At 45.8% G+C, this 22,308-nt stretch overlaps 1 protein-coding gene across 1 annotated transcript in view; it reads left to right on the top strand.

Moving 5' to 3' along the window:
* The window catches only part of LZTR1 (leucine zipper like post translational regulator 1), a 67,675-nt gene that overhangs the window by 3,231 nt on the left and 42,136 nt on the right, over positions 1 to 22,308 (top strand). The window contains exons 3-7 of the mRNA XM_061631776.1: positions 1,461 to 1,517; positions 2,129 to 2,208; positions 5,694 to 5,802; positions 11,231 to 11,314; positions 13,345 to 13,402. Coding sequence (XP_061487760.1) covers positions 1,461 to 1,517; positions 2,129 to 2,208; positions 5,694 to 5,802; positions 11,231 to 11,314; positions 13,345 to 13,402 — 388 coding nt within the window. The remainder of the gene's footprint in view (positions 1 to 1,460; positions 1,518 to 2,128; positions 2,209 to 5,693; positions 5,803 to 11,230; positions 11,315 to 13,344; positions 13,403 to 22,308) is intronic.

Here is a 22,308-nt window from a genome sequence, read left to right as displayed (position 1 = left end):
ATGAAGAGGTTCTGACTGAAACTCCATTGAGGCAACAAAAAACAAACAAAATCTCCATCTTTTGTTTCCTGATATATGATATCTACAAATCTCTGTTAGTGATGAGAGCATCCCCATGGAGGTAATATGGGGATAATAACACTGGACAGCATTGTTGTAAACTGCACCTCTTCTCCCACTGTTCAAATCTACAATGTGAGAATATTAGCAGTAGGCTATGTTTACAGTGTTTTATTCATAACAATAAAGACTGAGGATTGTCTCCTCTCCCACATCATTCCCAATTTTTATGGAGAAAATTACATTGGACTACATTAGTCATAATCTGCTTTCTCTCAGCCCATCTGACCCCCAGCAATATGGGCATAATATTTGCCATCTTTACTCACGATATGGGTATAAAATAATATTGTACAGTTAATTTCTCCTCTTCTAGAACAGGAACTGTTAGCAAGGCAATTTGTAAGTTTTAAAAAGTAAAAAAAGCTGCACTTAAAAAATAACATAACTTCCCAGTTGGATTACTGTAATGAGTTTTGTGTGAGGCTGCCCTTGAAGACTATTTGGAAGCTACAGCTTGTATAAAATGCAGTGGTTAGGCTGTTAAGTGGTTCAGCCTACTAGTATTACAGTGCACCAGTTTTGACAGAATTACACTGACTGCCAATTTGCTATTGAGCCAAATTCAAGCTATCAGTAATGACTCATAAAGCCCTATATAATTTGGAATCTAGGTATTTAAAGGAACGTGTTCTCTCATACTGACTTGTCCATGTGTTAAGATCATTGGTGGAGGCCAGTAGAGATGTGCTATGCAACAAGCTGAGAAAGGGCCTTTTCTGGGTTGGCACCTTGATTATGGAATGCCCAAGGATTGGGGACAATGCTTACAAATCACTGCAACAATAAAATCCTGAATTTCTTCATTATCTCTTGTGAGCAGCTGTCCCTCTTGTCACTGTAATAAGGAGATGGTTAAGACTTCAGAGGTAACTAGGAAATATGGTTTGTGAACAAAGGAATTCGTCTGTCTGGGACTGAGTGGGCAAACAAACCATTGTTAATCAATATTTTTGTATTTTGCCATAATACCAGGCCATAGTTAAAGCAAGTCATGGTTTGTAAGCCACCAACAAGCAATGATTTCATATTGTCACTTGTTGCCAGAAAACAAATTGTGGTTAGTGTCTGGGCTTGCTCAAATGTCCAGACAAACAACACTTTGGCTAAACAAAACAAGACTTAGCATTATGTGTGAACCAGGCCAATGTGAGTTACTGGTTTTGCAATCATTTATGTGGATTTCAAAACATCTCTTTTGTACTATTGGCTGTTTAGTAAAGTTGGGGACCAGAAGCCAAATAATGTGTAGATCTGCATTGATTAAAGCTGTAGAGATTCTTAATATATTTCATGTGTCTGAATTTGACTGTATATATTTTCTTTCCCTTATTCTGAAGAAAAACCATGTTGAATGACCTGTTGAGATTTGATGTGAAGGACTGCTCTTGGTGCAGGTACAACTATATTTATTGTAAGCATTTCATATATTATTTTGTCAGCCACTTTAAAGCCTAATGGATTAGACCTTCTAAATGGCTGACAAAATTAGATATTTTTGGCATGCTGTCTCTTTTTTTAATGATTCTTGTGTACTTGATAACTGTCTACTGTGGGTTTGTAATCAAATTAGGTTGAAGCTTTGTTGATAGGGAAAGAAGGACAATTTTGAAACTTGTTCAAGGCCATGGTCCTCTGTTCATAAAATTAGGCTATAATGCAAAGCATGTTTCCTTGGACATTTATTTAAAATCAGTATTTACTTCTCAATAAATATATTTTCATGTAGTGAAACAAAATGTATTATAACACTGTACTAGTACAGTTCTAGTACTGTGAAATATGTTCTAACGAAATACTCAAAATGTATAGATTATGTGCTTCTGATGTAGTGCAGTATTGACAAATTAGATAATCAGATTAGAGCCAATAGAGTAATAGAAAATGCACTTAATATATATATCAGAATATGAATATTTAAATAGCCTTGCAAATAAAATATTACCAAATTAATGAGAACTATTGCTTTTGTCTATTATTATGGCCTGCTTTGTGTTGCACTGCACAGAGCTTTTACCACAGGGACCCCTCCAGCACCCAGGTATCACCATTCCGCTGTAGTCTATGGGAGCAGTATGTTTGTCTTTGGTAAGTTATTAGGAAGCTACATCCGTTTCTGTAAGTAAGTCTAAGTAAATAAAGGTATGAGGTTTTGCTGGATTTGTGAACGAGGTCCACAATAAACACCAGTGCAAGAAATGACAAGTGCAATCATAAAAGTGCTTATGGCATCATACCTAAAGCAGATATCTGCAAATTTTGACAACTTGGTAGAGGGAGAACACAGCTTAATTCAAATTGGTAGCATCAATGTGGGTATCCATAGGAATAGCTGTTTAATTTTTTGATAAGTAATTTATGTATTCAGTATACTAAAATCTATGAAAGTGGTTAAAGATCAGTGTTATATTCAGCTATGGAAGCTACAGACATTATCTTCTATTAATGTGTTAACCATTCCCAGACTGAGCAATGGAGAAATACAAAGAATGTTTTGTTGTTAAAAAGCGCCAGTTGGCAATGGGGGTGGGTGGGAAAGTGTCACTTGTTAAAGCCATCTATATAATAATCCATTAATGTAAGAACCAAAGATGTTTGGCACACTAAATTAATTCAGACTTGAGTATGAATTTAGGGTGCATTCAAACTGAATGGTAAGCCTGCTGTGCATTGCACCCTTCTTGAATCATGTACAGTTTTCCTCAGAGAATCAAGATCAGGAGCAACCCATTCTTCTTGTATCCAGCAGAGGTGAAGGCTCGGAAAAAATTTCTGAGTTTTTCTGGAAAATCTTCAAAAAAACTGGGGAAAAAACATTTCCCCCAATTTTTCCATCTTTTCCTCCCTGGGCCTTCTATCTCTAGTTTTTAGTGAAAGCTGGCTGCACACTTAACTATCCAAGTGGCTCTTGTGACAGTTGTGAAACCACTTCTCCCCCTTCCGAATTAGCTCTGCAGTGGGATGTTCAACTGGGCTCAGTGAAAGTCCTTAAGGCAGCCTTTCCCAACCAGTGTGCCTCCAGATGTTACTGGACTACAATTCCCATCTTTCCTGACCATTGGCAATGCTGGCTGAGGCTGATAGGAGTTGTGGTCCAACAACATCTGGAGGCACACTGGTTGGGAAAGGCTGCCTTAAGGCATCCACACCCAAAACAAGGTTTCAGTAGACCAAAACTGGTTTTTTTTTAAAAGCCTCAACTTAATGTTCAGTCAGATAAACATGCCAAATACCTTGTAAAAAATCAGCTAGAAGTATCAGTTGAGCCTACCCCAGAGCTTGGTTATCGCCTCTTTTCCCTGTTTCATCTCATGTGGCAAAACAGCATAGGACCTCTCCAGGTATAATCTGCAACATTTCATTGATGCAATAATAGCCCACACATCATTCTGGTTTATTAGTTCTATGATGCTTCCCTGCTGTTCATCATATTATTGCCATCTGCAGGGACATTCTTGCAAAAGTGGGACAAATCCCCTCTCCAAACATTTGTGCTATAAAAAGTTACAGGATTTCAGCAGGAAGTTATGGGATATGCACTGATTGGAAATGAAGCAGAATGTTTGCCCCAAAGCCTCTGCAGGTGCAAACGGTATTGAAACCCAGATCACATATAACTGCCTCAGTACCATCATGAGCACAAATGGTCATGAATAGCAGTGGTGGGTGAGGCAGTGTGGGCAGGGAAGGAAATATTATGTGCCTGGCTTTCCAATGCCATGCGTAACAGGTGGCCATTCAGGCACTGTTGGAGCTGCTGCTTACTGAGAGGAGGAGGTGAGAGTAACAAGAAAAGAATGGAGTGGCAACAGTGTCAAATTGTCTCTGCCTGCACCACACTGAGTTCCCTGCACCTATACCCTCTCAGTAAGCAGCAGCAACGCTAAGTGTTGGGAAGCCAGGCATGCCTGCACAGCTCCACTGACTACGGCTGGTTATGAATACACACTAAAAAGGATGTCTGGAGGGGCCCAGAGGACTTCCAGCTTCCACAGGTTACTTGTCAGCCCTTCACCTCATCATGTCAGCTTCCAGTATCTTTTCCCAGCTCCAACAGTGCCTTAATGGTCACCTGTTATGAGGTGAAGGTAAGGATGAATCCATTGCTTTCTCTTTAACTGCCTTGGCATCTAGTTCTTACCCAACATCCTGTTTGCACATACATGAAAATGCTCTGGTTTCCTTCAGATTGTACAAGAAATTTCTCCAGGAGTGCATGGTACGTGCACCTTGGCAAATAAAAGTTCTTCCAAACATCTATGATTTACTTTTCCTGGAATTAGCTAGGGATATTTTTCATTTTCCATGCTCTTTAATATCTATATGAAGCCGCTGGGTGAGGTCATAAGGAGATTTGGAGTGCGTTTCCAGCAATATGCTGATGATACGCAACTCTACTTCTCCTTTTCATCTTCTTCAGGTGAGGCTGTTGATGTACTAAACCGCTGCCTGGCTGCGATAATGGACTGGATGAGAGCTAACAAACTGAGACTCAATCCTGACAAGACTGAGATGCTGTTGGTGGAGGGGCTCTCTGCCCAGATGGTTGATGACCGACCTGCCCTAGACGGGGTTACACTCCCCCTAAAGGAGCAGGTCCGTAGTTTGGGGGTCTTATTAGATCCGCTCCTGTCACTGGAGGCTCAGGTAGCCTCGGTGGCACGGAATGCGTTCTACCAGCTTCGGCTGGTGACCCAACTACGACCCTACCTGGACAGGGAGAACCTCGCCACAGTTATCCATGCTCTGGTAACCTCTAGATTGGATTACTGTAATGCACTCTACGTAGGGCTACCTTTGAAGACGGTTCAGAAACTTCAGCTGGTGCAGAATGCTGCGGCCAGAGTTCTTACTGGGACAAAGAAATTTGACCATATAACACCTATTCTGGCCCAACTGCACTGGCTACCAATATGTTTCCGGGCCAGATTCAAAGTGTTGGTTCTTACCTATAAAGCCCTTAACGGCATCGGACCGCAATACCTGGTGGAACGCCTCTCCCGCTATGTATCTACCCGCTCGCTGTGCTTGACGTCGAAGGCCCTTCTCCGGGTTCCAACGCATAGCGAGGCCCGGAGAGCAATAACTAGAACTAGGGCCTTCTCAGTAGTGGCCCCCAAATTATGGAACGACCTCCCTGACGAGATACGCCTGGCACCTTCTTTGTTATCTTTTCGGCGCCAGGTAAAGACCTACCTCTTTGCCCAGGCTTTTTAAATTTAAATTTTAAATTTCAAATGTTAATTTTAATTTTTTTGTTGCACTCTTGTTTTCGCATATGTTTTATAGTGCATTTTATTTATACTCACTTGTATTTTAACCTGTTTTTATTGTTGTACACCGCCCTGAGACCTTATTGCTAAAGGGCGGTGTAAAAGCACAATTAATAAATAAATAAATTTCGGAATCCCATGTATTGTGGGCTGCATTTTCTATTAATAGCTATAGAGCAATCTGAACTCCAGGTGGTTTGCCTTTCTTAATTGTTCCTTGTTGCTATGTATCGGAGAACCGTATTTTCACTCTGAAATAGTGCCTGATATCTCTTTTACTGTAATAATGTTATCATCTAGGTGGATATACCGGCGACATCTATTCCAATTCTAATTTGAAGAACAAAAATGATCTTTTTGAATATAAGCTTGCAACTGGTCAGTGGACTGAGTGGAAGATTGAAGGAAGGTAAAAGCCTGTTTGTTAGAGTAAAACTTTTTAAAAAGAGATGAATCATACAACAATTGTTATCTGGTGGTATTATTATTATTATTAGTAGTAGTAGTAGTAGTAGTAGTAATAATAATAATAAATTTTAGTTGCTTTTCTCACATAATTGACCCAAAGCGACTTACATTAAAACTAGTTAAAACAAGCACAATAAGTAAGACCTAAAATTCATCAATACATTATCAGTTAAAAACTATCAGTTAATAGAAACCTAAACAATACATACTAATTGTGAATATGATTGTAATGACTATAAAGATGGTTTCTTTATAGAAATATAGGCATAATACTAATAATACTATATTCTCTTTTGCCATTTCCTGTCCTTGGCTTTTAAAAACATGAGTGCTAGGTCAGCCAGTATAAGCAGTAGGAATATTTGCACTTTTTTGAACTCATTAAATTCCACTCATAAATTATGCCACTGCCCCATATTTAGCAATACCCTCCCCCCCCAATCCCTTTGTGTGGCAACCTAATCCATTCAGCAAGGTCTTTTCGGCAGGTTGCCAGGGTGTGAGGAGGGGACAAGAAGTTACCTTTCACTCATCCCCTTCCTTATATATTATAGATGTTTGCCAGTTCGTTTCATGGCCTAATTTAAGGTGCTCACACTTGTGTTCAAAGCCCCAAATGATTTGGATCCCAAATATCTGAAAGACTGCCTCCTTCTCTACAGATCCTCTCAGGTGTTGAGATCAACAGAGGGAGCTCTTGGTAGCTCCACCACCCTCAGAAGTTTGGGGTGGTGGTGGCCCAAGAGAGGGCATCCTCTGGATACCCTAAGTTGTGGAACTTCCTTCTCACTAAGGTGTGTGTGGCAACTTTGCTGTACAGTTTTAGACAAATGCTGAAGACTCACCTTTTTTCCACAGGAGTCCTACCATCAAGTGGGTATCATAGCTCCACCTATCGTCCGAAGGCAAGAATGTTCTGAAGTCAAGACTAGGGGCATCAGGCCCCTCCCACTCTCCAGTTCATTCTTGCCTTCGTCCGTGCAAGTTGGAAAGTAGTCAATAGCGTAGCTTCTAGATAAGTTTTGTGTGATATCTGTGTGACAGAGTGTGGAGATTTCTGTGTGTATTTCCTTGTTGTTTCCTTCCCTCTGTCTTTTGCTTTAGAGTGTGTGGTACTGATTGTTTTTTCTCTGTATTCGTTTTTTATTTTGCTGGGTTTTTTGAGGGGGGTTGGTCTTTGCCCTTGTTCTCCCAGTCCCTAGCTGGACGGCGCTTGCCGCTGTCCTTCTTTTACTGGGAGACCGCGGCTGCAGTTCTCCCTCCCTCAGGCGGCGGACACAGCTTGTAATTCAGGAGCTTGTGGCTACAGCTTCCTGCTCTGCACCACCATTTCTTCCTACATTTTCAAAACCTTGCCGCCTGTTTTCGTGGCGACTCCCTTAGTTTCTCACCAGGAGCCTGCGGCTGTGGCTCCTATGGTTTCTCCGGCAGCCCTTATTTTAGTTGGGCTGCTCCGCCCTCCCCCTCTGGCGCGTTCCGCGGCGCTTTAAACCTAGCCGTGACTGCCTTCAGGAGCCTGTGGCTGCGGCTCCTTCTCTTTTTGCAGTGTTAGTTTGTCGATGGGCTGATCCGCCCCCCCCCCACTAGCTGCGACTGTGTCCCTGCGACTGTAGGAATCACGCAGACCTTCCTGCCTCCTCGACAGTGAGTTTCCTGGCTGGCCCTTAAATCCGCGATTGCTTTCCTCAGCCCTGCGGCTGTAGGGAGCATTTTGAGGCCGCTCTGCTTCGGCAGCGTTCCCGGTTAGCCCTGTTTGAGGTCACTGGTGTTCTTAGGTGACCACCATTGCTTCTTCTTCGTTCAAACGCTTTTCTGATTGGCTAATTTTTCCTGCTCTTTTAGCGGGCACCATTTTGTTCATTCCCCTTTTGCCCGCCCTTTCTGTTTAGCCATTACAATAGCAAAGGATCCTGTTCAAGGCCTTTTAGTCAGTTACTGTGTGTGTGCTACAGGGTAGAACAACCTATAATCCTGCACAGGTTCCTCAGCATTCTTGTTTCAACGTACACTCAAGCTGGTTACTGAGGCTGGTTATTGAGGCTGTTTAGAACTGTACATTCTGCCCCATCCATGGCCGTGTACCAAGGCTGTTTGGAATTGTACATTCTGCCCCATTCGTGGCCGTGTACTAAGGCTGTTTGGAACAGTATATTCTCCCCCATCCGTGGGCGTATACTAAAACCTTTGAGTCGGTATATTCTGCCCCATCCGTGGCCGTGTACTGAGGCTGTTTGGAACTGTACATTCTCCCCAATCCGTGGGCGTGTGCTAAAGCCTTTGGGTCTGTACATTCTGCCCCATCCGTGGCCGTGTACTGAACCCCCCTTTGAAAATATATGATGGCAGAACAGCCAGTGGCAGCTCAGGCGACCAAGCCTAAACAATCTCAGTCAGCCAAGCACAAGCACGTCAAAGCGGTTGCTAAAACTAAGCATCTATCCAGCCACAGCACGACCAAGCAGGCACATTACGTCTCTGTTCTGGTTTCTGAGGAGGCGGGCCAGGAACAGTTAACGACTCTTTTTCATTCTCCGGCCGCATCCTCTAAGAAGGACTTCGAAGGGTTTCCTGACTAGCCAGCAGCCAGCTGCCCTCCCCCCATATTACCACCTAGGGCTCATTCATCCTCTCAGCCTGCTGAGCCGCCCATAACTTTGCCTCTACAAGCACAACCATCCCCCACACCGGGGCTGCAGCTGTCTCAGGAGTTTATATCACAGCTACAAGACATGCTATCATTCCTTTCTCAAGCACAGCCATAGGTCACTGCCCTTCCTCAGCGGAGTGTTCACAGACAATCCGACACTTTGGGCCATTATGTATGCAATGAGGCAAATCCATCATGCTCTCCAAATCCTTTTGACATTGCCAGGGGTAGGTTTGTTGATGAGGTTCCTGGTGTGGAGGAAACCTCATATTCTCTGCAAGCCAAAGGTGACGAGTGGAGTGATCAGTCGGAACAAGAGGAGGATGCATCCTATTGCCTGTTTGATGCAGCCGATTATTACCCCCTGGCTCGCAGAGTCTTGAACACCCTGGGTCTCCAATCTCCACAGCCTGCTGCTGCCACTCCCACTATTAAGGGGCCAGGGTCCTGAAATCCCCCAAATCAGTGGAACACTACCTCCTTGTGCCAGATCCTACCACTAAGCTGGCCAAGGATGAATGGTCTCATCCGTTACAAACACACCGCTTTACTGCCCTTGCTGACAAGCTTTATACCTTGGCTCCGGAATTTACAAATCGGCTGACTGTCTCCAGCATAGACGAGCCAATTTCTAGTCTAGTTTCTCGATCTCTCCTCCCGAGGGAAGGGGACTCTCATTTGATGGATGCCACTGAGCGCAGACCTAGCTTACCTAATATTCGACTGGGCAGAAAAACGTCTAAAATCCTTGAAAGCGGAACATCTCAGAGGAATGTAACAGCCGACTGGCTCAGCAGACAACAGGTCTTCCCAGGAGAATGAAAACTTCATCCAACCATATTTCATCTTCTACAACGTCGGTTCGGCGTTTTCTCAGTGGATCTGTTTGCCTCCAGTCTCAATTACCAGTTACCCAGGTACTTCGCACGATACCTGGACACAACAGCGGAAGCGGTGGATGCTCTGTCGCTACCGTGGCCGGATGGCCTATTGTACACCTTCCCTCCAATACCACTTCTAGCCAGAACCTTGAAGAAGGCGCGACGCGAGAGGGCCAAGCTGGTTCTGATAGCCCCATATTGGCCCCGTCGACCGTGGTTCTCGGATCTCCTTGCCATGTCAGTGACGGACCCGTGGACACTCCCAGTCAGGCATCAAGACCCCAATTGGCTCAAGCTAACAGCGTGGCTTTTGAACGGGGACATCTGCGGTCTGTAGGCCTATCTGAAGCTGTTATTGACATTATATTCTCTCAGTTTCCTCCACTGGTGCTTGTATTGCCTCACCCCCTCTCATCAAACGTTTTCTGAGGGGAGCCGCTCTACATTCGCCGGCTGTATCCCACCGCTTCCCTTCATGGAGTTTGTCGAAGGTCCTGCAGGCTCTGCAACGCCCTCCATTCGAACCCCTCAGGACTGTGTCATTACGTCTGTTGTCGTTCAAGGTCCTGTTCCTGATCGCGATCACCTCTGCGAGACTAGTCTCGGAATTGGGCGCATTGTCTTCCGCCTGCCATCTCTGTGTTTTTCACAAGGACTCTGTTGTACTAAAGACAGATCCTTCCGTCCCAAGGTCAATTCAATTTTTCATTGCAACCAGGACATTGTTCTTCCTTCATTTTGTCCGAATCCCATCCATTCTCTGGAGAAGGCTTGGCATTTGTTGGATATTCAGAGGGCTCTCAAGACCTACTTGTCTCGGACCCAGGATATACAATGAACTGAGTCTTTGTTTGTATCCTTTCATCCACATTCTATGGGGAATAAAGTAGCTAATTCCACCTTATCCCGCTGGTTGCGTGCATGTATTACCTTAGCTTATGAGTCCCTTAAGCTTCCTATTCCCTCTAAAAGAACAGCTCATTCCACTAGATCAGCAGCCGCTATGGCTGCTTTTGCTACCAATGCTCCTCTTGCTGATATTTGCAGAGCTGCTGTTTGGTCTACCCCACATTCGTTTATACGGCATTACAAAATAGATCGGTATGCCTCTGCTGATGCCTCTTTTGGCAGGCGGGTGTTGCAACAGGTTCTTAATAAGGATTAGGATGTGGGTGGTCCCTCCCTGATATGGGCTGCTTTGGTACATCCCGCTTGATGGTAGGACTCCTGTGGAAAATGGACCATTGGTCTCACCTGAAGGGTGATTTTCACAGGAGGCCTGCCATCATGACCCTCCCAGTTGAGGGATACCTACATATTTTTCTCCTGTTTCTATATATTTCTGTTAGGCTATTAGGTTTAGGTTTACTAGTGAAGTCAAGACTTCTAATTATGTTATATTGTAATGTTAGAATCGTATTGTTATGCAATTGCTATTATGTCCTTGCTGGTAGGCCTCTTGGCCTTTTTTCATGCACCTTTAGATATCTCTCTCTGGACTCGTTGCGAATGAACTGGAGAGTGGGAGGGGCCTAATGCCCGTAGTCTTGACTTCAGAACATTCTTGCCTTCGGACGATAGTTGGAGCTATGATACCCACTTGATGGTAGGCCTCCTGTGAAAATCACACTTCAGATGTGACCAATGGTCCATTTACCCTTTCTTTTGACATCTGGGACATGTATTTTTAGGTTGTTTTTTAAATTGTTTTAATGTCATATTTTAAAATTGTTGTAACCTGCCCTGGGGTCTTTGGGTGAAGGGTGGGTAATAGATGATGATAATGATGATAATGTGTTGTCACACTGTCAAGTAAGATGATTGGTCTGTTTTTGTTTCAGATTGCCTGTTGCCCGGTCAGCTCATGGGGCAACAGTCTATAGTGACAAACTCTGGATTTTTGCAGGATATGATGGGAATGCACGGTAGGTACCATTTTTCTGGTCTTTTCCCTAATTGTTTGCACACAGTAATTCAAGTTTCAGTATTTCTAAATATGAGACAAGTTCTTTGTCTTTCTGAGCTGTAATAAAAACTCTCTCTCAGGACATCTGTGCTGGGTCCTACCTTTTTCCTCATTGGTATTTTAAGGTTTGTGTCGAACTATGATGGCATCCAGAAATTCACAGTTAATAAGACCCAGTCTGACATCTTTGTAGCTTATTGAGCAACTGAAATTGATGTGAAGAAACATAAAATAACATGTTTAAAGCAGTTCTGAATGTGTTCAGTGTCGGAAAATGGTATTTCCTATCCTTTAGAGCCTCGTGAGAAGAGAACTAACAGGAAGTAATATACTTTGTTCCAAATGCCTTTCCAAATACATATATGGCTCCTCCAAAATAGCATTTTATTGTGGATGTATTTTGCAACATATTCTTTACACAATAATAATGCATTAGTAGTAGATTTATTTTGCTTTATTAGTTCTATGATACTTCGCTATTGCTTCCACATTATTACTGTCCAAGTGGGCAATAGGACAACAAAAGTGGGGTTTTAAATTAACCCTACAAAACATTTGTGATCTGAAAAGTTACAGGAGTTCAGCAAAAAGTTGCAGGATAGGCACTGTTCAGAAGTGAAGTACCCCAGACCACCCAATTTGCAGGTGCAAATAGTATTGAAAGTGGGATTGTGAATGACTGCTCTGAAGGCTTCATGAGCACAAATCACCATGAATGCATAGTAAAAAGGATGTCTGGAAGGGCCTTTAAGCACTTCACTGCCTTCTAGTACTTGATTACCCAATTAATCCTCTCCCATCAAGACCGGGAAGAAGTTCATTGAAGTTCTAAAGGGACATAGATTCTCTAATTCTACTGGAAAAACTCTCAGGGGAATGTGAAGTTCCAGTCCATCTGAAGGTATTTATCTCAAACAAGCTGCTTGTGTTTCACCTTCAGCTTGACTTGCTAGTGTGGAAGACAGGTGTGATGACTTTACTCAGCTGGTTTCTTGGAGTAGGCTCCAGGATCATGTGTTTGGAGCTCTGTACTGGGGAGCTCCTTGTGGGGTGATGTTGAGCCTCAGCTCTCCCACAAGGGACAGGAAGGGGGGAGGCATGAGTTTCAGGCGCCTCCGCTGCCAGGAGACACAGAAGACTTGGGAGTTGTTGAGTCTGCGCGAGACCTTGCAGGGGGAGAAGCAAGCCTGAATTCCAGTCAGTTCCCACGGAAGGCGTGATCTCTGAGGAGGAGAGCGCGCCACCCCCAGTTGCTGCTGAGGACCTCTTGGGGGAAGCTCCAGCAAAAGTGCCAACTCCTCCCTTACCAAACAGTTCCCAGGATGCCACCAGCATGATGCAGCCCCCTGACCTCGAATCCGTTACTCAGGAGCAGGTGTCTTCCGATGAGCCATTAGAGACACGCCCCCCGTCACCTTGCTCCCGCCGCTGCGAGAAACAGACAGGGCAGAGACAGGACTTGCGAAGGAGTCAGAGATGACGATCGAAAGTGTTCCCTACTTAAGCTTACCGCTTACAGTGGGGAGCTGCTGTGTCAACTTCCTTCATACGCCACAGAGCATGTCTAGAGTGTAGTTAGGGATTTTAGTGAGTTAGTGCAGGTTTTTCTATGAAGCGCAATACCTTTGATGTATCCATTACTTTAATAAAACGAGATTTCATTGCACCCACATCTTAGCCTCGTAGTTCCAGCTCTGGATGGGACAGGTGATTTGGAGCAGCAGGAAGGGAGTGGCTGATTTCCATACTGCTTCTCTACTTCACATTGCCCCCTTCCAAGGGCTACTTTTTGTGGGTAGGAAAACAAAACCTGAGAGGTTTGTTGCATGCATGCATGTATCTGTAGTTTCTAGTTTGGCCTTTGGTCAATCTCCAAATTGAAAAGGAGTCTTTTTGCATAAATGAAGGGATTGGAAGGATGTTCAAGCCTGGTTATTATCAATTTTCTTAAAATAGTATTTTAAATTTGATTTTTCTTCCCCAATACAGATTAAATGACATGTGGACTATTAGTTTGCAAGACAGGGATTTGACTTGTTGGGAAGAGGTAAGTGGATTGAACATTGGGGGGAAATGTAACATAGTAGGTGATATAGTTTATACTTATCTAATCTATAAAAACTTAGTCTTGTCAAAATGTAGTTCCTTGGTGATAGTGAAGGTTAACAAATTTTATGATGAGATGAGGAACCTTGGATAACATTTTTAAAAGTTCAGAAAGAGGTTTCTTACCAACATGATATATTACGAAAGTCATGCAGCATGGTCCTGTGCAGGTTGACTCAGCAGTAAGTATCGTTACATTCAGTGGGACTTAACCCCAGGTAAGTGTATATATGATTGTAGCCCTTCACTCATTTAGGTTGGAAAAAGATGATAGATTGTTTTAAAAAGAGATCATTGTTTCTCCAGTGGGTACCAGGACACCCCCAAGTGGGTACTGTCTTCCTTTGCTAGCATTTCAGGCAGGAAGGAGTTAACACTCCAACGGACTGTCACCACAGCCCCTCCCATGGCATGCTAGTTCGTTTTCCCTGCCTCGCTTGAGCAGTGCTGATTTTCACCTTGCTGTTCAGTCTGGCAAGCGTATATCCTTATTTAAGTTTTACGTTATTATTCAGTGTTGAAAATTAATTGTGTGTGAATGTGTATAGAAGGTTTCAGACAGTTTTTTTAATGAATTGGTGTGAGTGGCTGAGCAACTGTTGACTGACCGTTGGTCTGTTGATTAATTAAGTTATAGTACAATTATTCTAAATATTTGAACCCCTAAATTAATTATCTTGGTGATTTGCTGAGGATTTTTAGGTAATGAATTTGCTGGGTTGATTCCTCCATTTTTAAAGAGCAGTATATTCCGTTTAAAAAACAAAAACAAACCTGAACCAAACAAACCTCTCCTGCTAATGGCGAAATGCATAAGGATCATAACAAGGTCTCCACAGAGCACTCTAAAACAGTAAAATCAGGGCACAAAGCAGCAGGAGCAGTTGGTGCGGTAGCACCTACAGCCCACTTAGACAAACTGACGATTAAAAAGACAAGCTGCAGCAGTGCACACAGAGGCAGCTGCTATTTTAAGCAACAACAAGCAGCCTCACAGTCAGCGCATGGCCCATTCACTCTTGTGGTAGCACAGAGAGTGGCCAGTAATCTGCAGCAAAGTGCTGTTAACTCTGTTAATTAATGCTGTAGCAGAGCAATCGGGGGGAAACGTGGCTAAAACCAAGAGTAAAGTGACCCCTGTAGGCAATGCGGTAGCAGAGCAAGCAGGGAAGGATCTCACACTGAGGAAAACGGAGTGACAACGATGCAGCCTTACCAACATCATTACAGTGCAGAAGGGCAGCTTATGTGGGAGAGCTAAGCCAGCAGTGGCTGGAAGTAAATGAGGAAATGCTCTCAGAGGAGGAAAGGGCTCCAGATCCCTCAGTCCGTTTTTGCTCAGATTCAGATGAGGAGGAAGAGAAATTTACGGGATTTAATTTACAGCAGCCTGAATTTGTGCAACAGTTCTCAGTCAGCAGAGGAGGGGAGCTGACAGGAATGGGTTAACTCTCCTGGAGGCAGGGTCAGCACTATAACACAAAAGTTTAGCTGGTGGCCAGCCAAAGGGGAGGAACCTCCTCCCGTTCTCCAGTTTTTTACTCTACCTTCAGCGAGCAACAGAGTCAGCCTATTCCTCCTGGGTCCCCATAAGGGATTCAGGAACAGTTTAGCTATTTTCTTTGCTCTTCTCAGAGAGCTTATCATCCTCAACTGCAGTTGAAGCATACAGACTTCTACCTGCAGAGCCTGTTAACTGTGGAGGCTGGGATCTGTCTCATGCCTCCTCCTGCTGTCCCTTATCCAACTCCTGGAAGCCGCGGAGGCTAGGATCTGTCTTGCGCCTCCCCCTGCTGGTCCTTATCGAATGCTCTTTCATGTCCCAAGGAGAGGGAAGCTTTCAGGAGCATTTTAAGACCTTGGAGGAGCAGAGATTGGTCTTTTGCTATCCAAGGCATTTTGTTGATTCAAAAAACCCCTGGGGCAACGGGCCTCCACTAAGCATGGTTGGCCTCCTTGCCGCATTGTTCTCAGGTAAAGCCGCTAAGCTTTCTTTTTCTAATGGGGGGGGGAGCTCCAGCCCTGACCTTTTTCCCTCTTCAGCTGGGATTTTAACTATGCCTGAGGGAAGAGACAGCCCTTCTCATGCCTCTGCAGAGGAAGATGTCCCTGAGTGGGGGGGGGGACTACATCTCAATTAAGCAATCCATTAGTCACCCTCGCCTTAGTGGCGGGAAGCATGCTAGACTCTCCATGTGAAATAGTTTCGTTTCCTCACCTCCCTTCTTATCAGCCGGGGGGAGGGGAAGATGCATATGTGCCTCCTGCAGGGAAAAAAGCCAAATCTCACCATCTAGATAAGCCCTCTACCTCTTCGGCCATGCTGGCCTGGCTTAACAAGGCCATGATGGAGGCAGGGACTTCCTTAGCCAAGTGTTGGACCCGTGCACATAGGGAAAAAAGGCTCCAACCACTCCAGGGCACGCTGCTATGATTTCTAATCATTTTCCTCCTCCTCCTCCTCCTGGGAGGCCAGCCCAGTTAGAAAAAGGGGAAGAATAAAAGAAGGGGCCCCTTACAGAAGCCTAAACCACATAAGGATAAATGCGAAAGATGCTCCAGCTCTGGGTTCCCACCTGACCATCTTTCCCTCAGCTCAGGCTCCTGGGCGGAAGGTGCCCCCCATCATCTGCTGCATCAGACTCAGAAAAGGAAGAAGGGGAACTCTCGGGAGGATTCCCCTATGATATCCCCGGTGCATAAGAGGCTGTATTCTCCTGTCTCCTATCCTATTTTGATTTCTACGGCTATGGCCTGCCTTCAGGTAGACCCTCCTAAGGAAACTGCTCGGGGGGGGGGGAAACTAAAGGAAGGGGAATAGGGATCTTCAGACATCTTCTCCAGGTCAGGGGATCAGAAGGTGGTCATTCCCTTTCCAAAGTTCTTCCAGGACATTGTTAAGGAAGAATGGGTTCATCCAGCCAAATCCAAAGTTCCACATGCTCTGTCCAAGAAGCTATTCCCAGAGAAGGAGCAGATACTCTTTCAGACCAAAGTGACAGATTCAGTGAGGCTATCTTATAACGCCATGAGAGCTTCGGCAGCCAACTCCTTCCTCGCATGGGCTGCGGTAAAGTGGGCTAAAGCGGTGCCTCCTGATGCTAGACACGTCAGGGAGGGGCTGCACAAATTGGCTAAAACAGCTGAATTCCTAGCAGATTCCTCCTTAGACGGCCTACAGTACTCAGCAAGAGCTTTTGGATATGGAGTGGTAATAAGACGCAATATATGGCTGAAACTGGGAAGTGGACCGTCATTCCAAAGCCAGTCTTGCAGCTCTGTCCTACTCAGGTGGGCACCTTTTGGGCAAGTTTCTAGAGCACCACCTAGTGGAGACCAAGGATAAAAAGAAGGCTCTTCCTTCCGCTCCTTGGAAGGATGACAAATCCCATAAGAAGGCTTCACATTCCTTTCATCCCAAGGGCTATCCAGCTATCTACAGGACTACATGTCACTTCTGGGGTCCTGGAACTCTTCCTGGAATCCCTCCTGCCAGCGCTCCTGTTCCACACCCTCCAGTGGTGGAGGAGGCAACAAACGTTGTCAAAACCCCAAGCCCAGCATCAAGCAAAGCCATCCATGATGCCAGGACAGCCCAGGTGGGGGACAGACTTCAATTTTTTATGCACATGCCTGGGCAGCCTCCACCTCAGACAAATGGATACTGAGCATCATCCAGTCTGGCTACTCCCTAGAGTTTGCCACCATCCCATAGGACAGATGGACAGCTCCTCCATCTCGTCAGCTGGAGAAGCTGCAGAGAACCCTGGATGCCATTTCTCACCTCCTCGAGATAGGCACCATAGAACCTGTGCCAGAGCATCAGCGGTCCTCAGGAATCTTGACAGTCCCCAAACTCAATGGCAGTTAACACGACATCTTGAATTTAAATTTTCTGAACCGCTCCCTGCGGACAAAGAAATTCAAGATGGAGATGCTCAGGTCTATTGCGGAAGCCATTCAACCTGGGAACTTCCTGGGATCTATAGATCTCACAGAGGAGTACCTGCATGTCCCCATTCTCCAGCAGCACAGACACTTCCTCTGCTTTGCGCACGGCCACCACCAGTTTCAATACACAGCCATGCTCTTCGACCTCTCCTTGGCCCCGCAGGTATTCACCAAAATAATGGTAGCAGTAGTGGCACATCTTCGTACTCAGGGAGTCCAAGTAGTGAGGGCCTCTTCAGCGACAGTGGTGCAGCGGGATCTCCAGACTACCATCCAGTGTCTGGAGAACCACAGCTTCATCATCAACAGGGACAAGAGCCATCTGATACCCACCCAGCACCTTCAACATCTGGGAGTGGTCATCGACACTGCTCAAAGCAAGCTGTTCCTGCCCACCGATCGCACGGACAAGCTCCTGCACCAGCTGCGCCCATGCCTGCAAGGCAGCTCGGCTTCTCTGATGGAACTGGCTCAGCTGCAGGGCTCCATGATAGCGGCCATAGACTCAGTGCCATGGACACGCTTCCACTCTAGAGCCCTGCAGTGGCTGCTGCTTCCATATCAGGACCAGATCACCTTGTGCCAGAACTGGCTCATCACCCTCCTGAGGCATGTGCAGGAGTCCTTCCAGTGGGGGGGGGGCTCATCTGGAGAACGGCCTCTCCCTCAGAGCTCCAACAGTCTCAATAGCCACCACAGACGTGAGCCTATATGGCTGGAGAGTGACCTGTTGCTCCAACATCGCACAGGAGAAGTGGTCAGTGCAGGAGTGGTGCCAGTCAATCAACTGGTGGGAGCTCAGAGCACTCTGACTAACACTGCAGGAGTTCCTACCTCTTATTTATCAGACTCATGTGCTAGTACGCACCGGCTACGTCACAGCCAAATCACATGTCTGCAAACACGGAGGCACAAAATCAGGCCCTCTTCAGAGGAAGACCAACCTGCTGTTCCAGTGGACAGAAAGGCACCTGACTTCCATTTTGGCCATACATGTAAAGGGGACCCTGAACACACAAGCTGACTGACTGAGCCGGGAACAAGTCCACCAGGGAGAGTGGGCCCTTCACCGGGATGCATTCCTAGAGATCACTCGGAAGTGGGGGCTCCCGGTCATGGACCTGTTTGCCTCATCGGTGAATGCCCAGCTGGACCAGTTCATGGCACAAGGCTGGGATCCACGCGCCCAGGACATAGACACCCTGGCAGCCCCCTGGCCTCAGGGACTCATCTACACCTTCCCGGCTCTACCTCTTCTGTCCAGGCTGCTGTGCAGAATCAGAGTTCTCCAGGCCCAGGTGATAGTGGTGGCTCCACACTGGCCACGGAGACCGTGGTTTTCCGACATAATGGACCTCAGCTCCAGTCTGCCGTGGTGTTTTCCCTCCAGACCAGATCTCTCACAAGGACTCATCCTTCACCCAGACCCAGAGTGGCTCTGGCTTCACGCTTGGAGGCTAAGCAACAGTGGCTAAGTGAAGAGGGGCTGTCTGAGAGGGTTGTTTCCACCATTCTGGCATCTCGCAAACAATCCACCCAGAGAATTTATGACCTCACATGGAAGGCATTCAACAGGTGGTGTACACGCAAACAGTTACCTATTGCGGAATGCCACATTCACACCATTCTCAACTTCCTGCAAGACGGTCTGGACCAGGGGCTAGCCCCCAATACGCTCAAGAGACAGGTGGTGGCCCTAGGCAGTGTGTTTCCAGCATTGGAGAGCCATTCCATTTCCTCTCACCCTTGAGTCAAATGCTTTCTCCGAGGGGCAACCCTGCTGTCACCTCCAATGCAGCACAGGTTTCCCTCCTGGGCTCTTTCGTTAGTCCTTGGAGCTCTCTCACAACATCCATTTGAACCGTCACATTCAATCAATTCAACCGTCACAATCAAGGACCTCACCCTTAAGACAGTTTTTCTTGTGGCAATAATCTCAGCTAGGAGGGTGTGGGAACTGGGGGCCCTCTCCATCCAGGAGGAGCTGTGCATTTTTCACCCAGACAAGGTGGTTCTTTGTCCTGATCCCAGTTTTTCTACCCCAGGTCAATTCCTCTTTACACAGGGGACAGGACATTTTTCTCCCCAACTTCTGCCCCAACCTGGTTCATTGCAGGGAGAAGTAGCACAATCTCTATGTCAGGCGGGCACTTCGGTTCTACCTGGACAGTACAGAACCGTTCAGGAGGTCTGAGGCCATGTTTGTGTCTTTTAAACAAGGGGCGCAGGGATTAAAGGTGTTCACGTCCACCATTAGCCGCCGGGTGAGGGATTGCATAGTTAAGGCCCATCAGGCAAAAGGGAGAGCTCTTCCTCCAGGGATCACTGCACACTCAGTTAGAGGGGCTGCCATCATGGCGGTGCTCCACAAGGATGCCCCACTGGAGGGAATCTGCAAAGCCACCACCTGGGCTCACACATCCACCTTCATCTAACACTACAAGGTGGATAAATTTGCTGCTGTCAAAGCTGCCTTCGGCAGAAGGGTTCTTCACAGGGTGGTGGCCTAGGTTCGCTCCCACCCAAGGATGTTTGAGGGGGTCACTGCTCAGGTACATCCCATTCCTGTCTGCTCCGCTCCTCCGCTGACCGAGAACGGAAAGTTGCACTTGCCATGAAGTGTCCTTCTGGTCAGCGGAGAGTGGAGCAGACAGCCCCACCCTGCAGCAAAACCTAGGCCGTGGGGTGGGGAGGGCACCCTTCCGGAAACCCTCTGGCGACTGCCGGTCACTCACCCCCTGCATAGAGCAGTAAGGGCTCCCTTCATCCCTTCCTGGCACTGTGTGCTGATTTGTTAACGCTTCTTCTTGTTCTATCCCCTGTTCAAGTTTCAAGTTCATGTAGGTGGAGTGGCCGGCTGCTCAGTACTTGGTTTTTTACAGCTGTGTCACAAACTGGAGAACAGGAGAAGGTTCCTCCCCTTGCGGCTGGCCACCAGCTAAACATTTGTGTTACAGTGCTGACCCTGCCTCCAGGAGAGTTAACCCATTCCTGTCTGCTCCACTCTCTGCTGACCAGAAGGACACTTCACGGTAAGTCCAACTTTCCGTTTAGCCACGGTGCCTTTGTGTAATACTGCCACCTCTGGTCAAAAAGCATAGAGTCTTACTAAATACAAATAAGCATCAGCAACACAATACGAATTCAGCACAGTCAATTAATGTGGTCTCTGCTGCCACCTCCTGTTCCAATCAAGAACTTCAGCAGGTGGAATATTTTGATTTAAGCCCTGCTGAATTAAATCATATTAGAAGAGCTCTGATGGATGACATTTTAGCAGAACTAGCTGCTTTTCACCAGTCTTTTCAAGTAGCTCCTGTACAAATACCACAGTTCACACAATCATGTCAAGCAACAGGGGATAGTCAGTTGCCACCCAATATGCTCTAGTGCAGTGCTCAGATGGGTCAAGCAAGTATGCCCGATGATGAGCAACAGGGGCTACAGAGAGAACATGCAAATGACTCACCAGATCCATATGATGTGGGCAGAGGTAGAACATGGGGGTTTGCAGCACACAGACCTGACAGGCCAACCGCTGCTATGCAACAGTTTGTGCATGATGATTCAGTTATTACTCTGAAGGAGGATTTATTTTATTTATTTATTATTTCAATTTATATACCGCCCTTAGCAGAATAGCTCTCAGAGCGGTGAACAAACAAGGTAAAATACAATACATCATAGTAAAAAATCACAAAAACATGTACAAACAAACAACAGAAAGCACAACAAAAACGAAATACAACACAAATTAAGAAGGATACATATTAAAAGTAGAAAGATTAAGAAAATTAAAAGATTAAAAGGATACAGATGAACGGAGTGATGGTTCACAGGTAGATGAGCAGCAGTCCACCAGACTGTTCCATAGCACTTACTATATGCCTTTGTTATGCAAGGCTAGCTTTAGATTTAAAGGATTAAGCTGTGGAACAGGAACCTTTCACTTCAAGGGGAGCAACTGTTCTTCCAGAAACAAAGCCTAGTGACAAGGTGGTTAAAGTGCCATCACTTCTCAGGAAAATAGTGAAATCTGAATGGGATTCACCAGTTCAGTCTAAAAGATCAGTGTCATATATTTATAAATTATACTTATTTGAGCCAGAGTTCATGGAGCAGCTGAGAACCCCAGCCATTGATGCCTCAATCTCTGCTTTAGTTTCTAGAAATTTCCTTTCAAGGGATGGGGATGCTCAGCTGAAGGATCTTACAGAGCGAAAGTTGGACATGGCACTTAAAAAAGTACATGAGGCGACAGCATTAATTATACATGCTTCTAGTGCAGCATCTGTGTTTTTAATGGCAGCATTATTGTGGTTAGAAATGTTTTGGACAATCCAAATCAGGAGCCAGAGAGACTTAGGAAAACCATTCTGAAGGTCTCGAGAACGGATCCTACAAGGGATGCAACTCAGTTCACAGCCAGGGCTATGGCAGCCACAGTGGTGGCTAGGCTCATCTTGTGGCTTCACTATTGGGAGACAGATGCTACTTTCCATCTGGTGCTGGCTATAGAACCGAATGCAGACAAGAAATTGTTTGGTGAGGATGTTTTGAAGGATGTATTAGTAGAAACAAAACAAAAGAAAAAGGTAATGCCAGTAACAAGCCAAAGAAAGGATTACTGGCATTCCTTTTGGCGCTATCGACCATATCAGGCATTTTGTCCATCTAGATTTGCAGGAAGAGGGCGAGATTATCGTTACAACAGACAAGCTTGGGTCCGTCCTATATTCCAGTTGCACAACCAACAGCAAGCAGGAGCGCAAAATGCAGGTGCAGCTTCCAACAGGGTGGAAGACAACAAAGACCATTCTGACTCATTTCCTATTGCGGTGGGAGGCCACAACATCAGACTGCTAGGTCAAGAATGCGGTGCGGCACTGGTATCAA

The sequence above is a fragment of the Rhineura floridana genome, chromosome 6 (assembly GCF_030035675.1).
Source record: "Rhineura floridana isolate rRhiFlo1 chromosome 6, rRhiFlo1.hap2, whole genome shotgun sequence".
Classification (NCBI taxonomy): Eukaryota; Metazoa; Chordata; class Lepidosauria; order Squamata; family Rhineuridae; genus Rhineura; species Rhineura floridana.
Note: the sequence above shows the minus strand (reverse complement) of the source record. Positions and strands in the feature narration are given on the sequence as shown.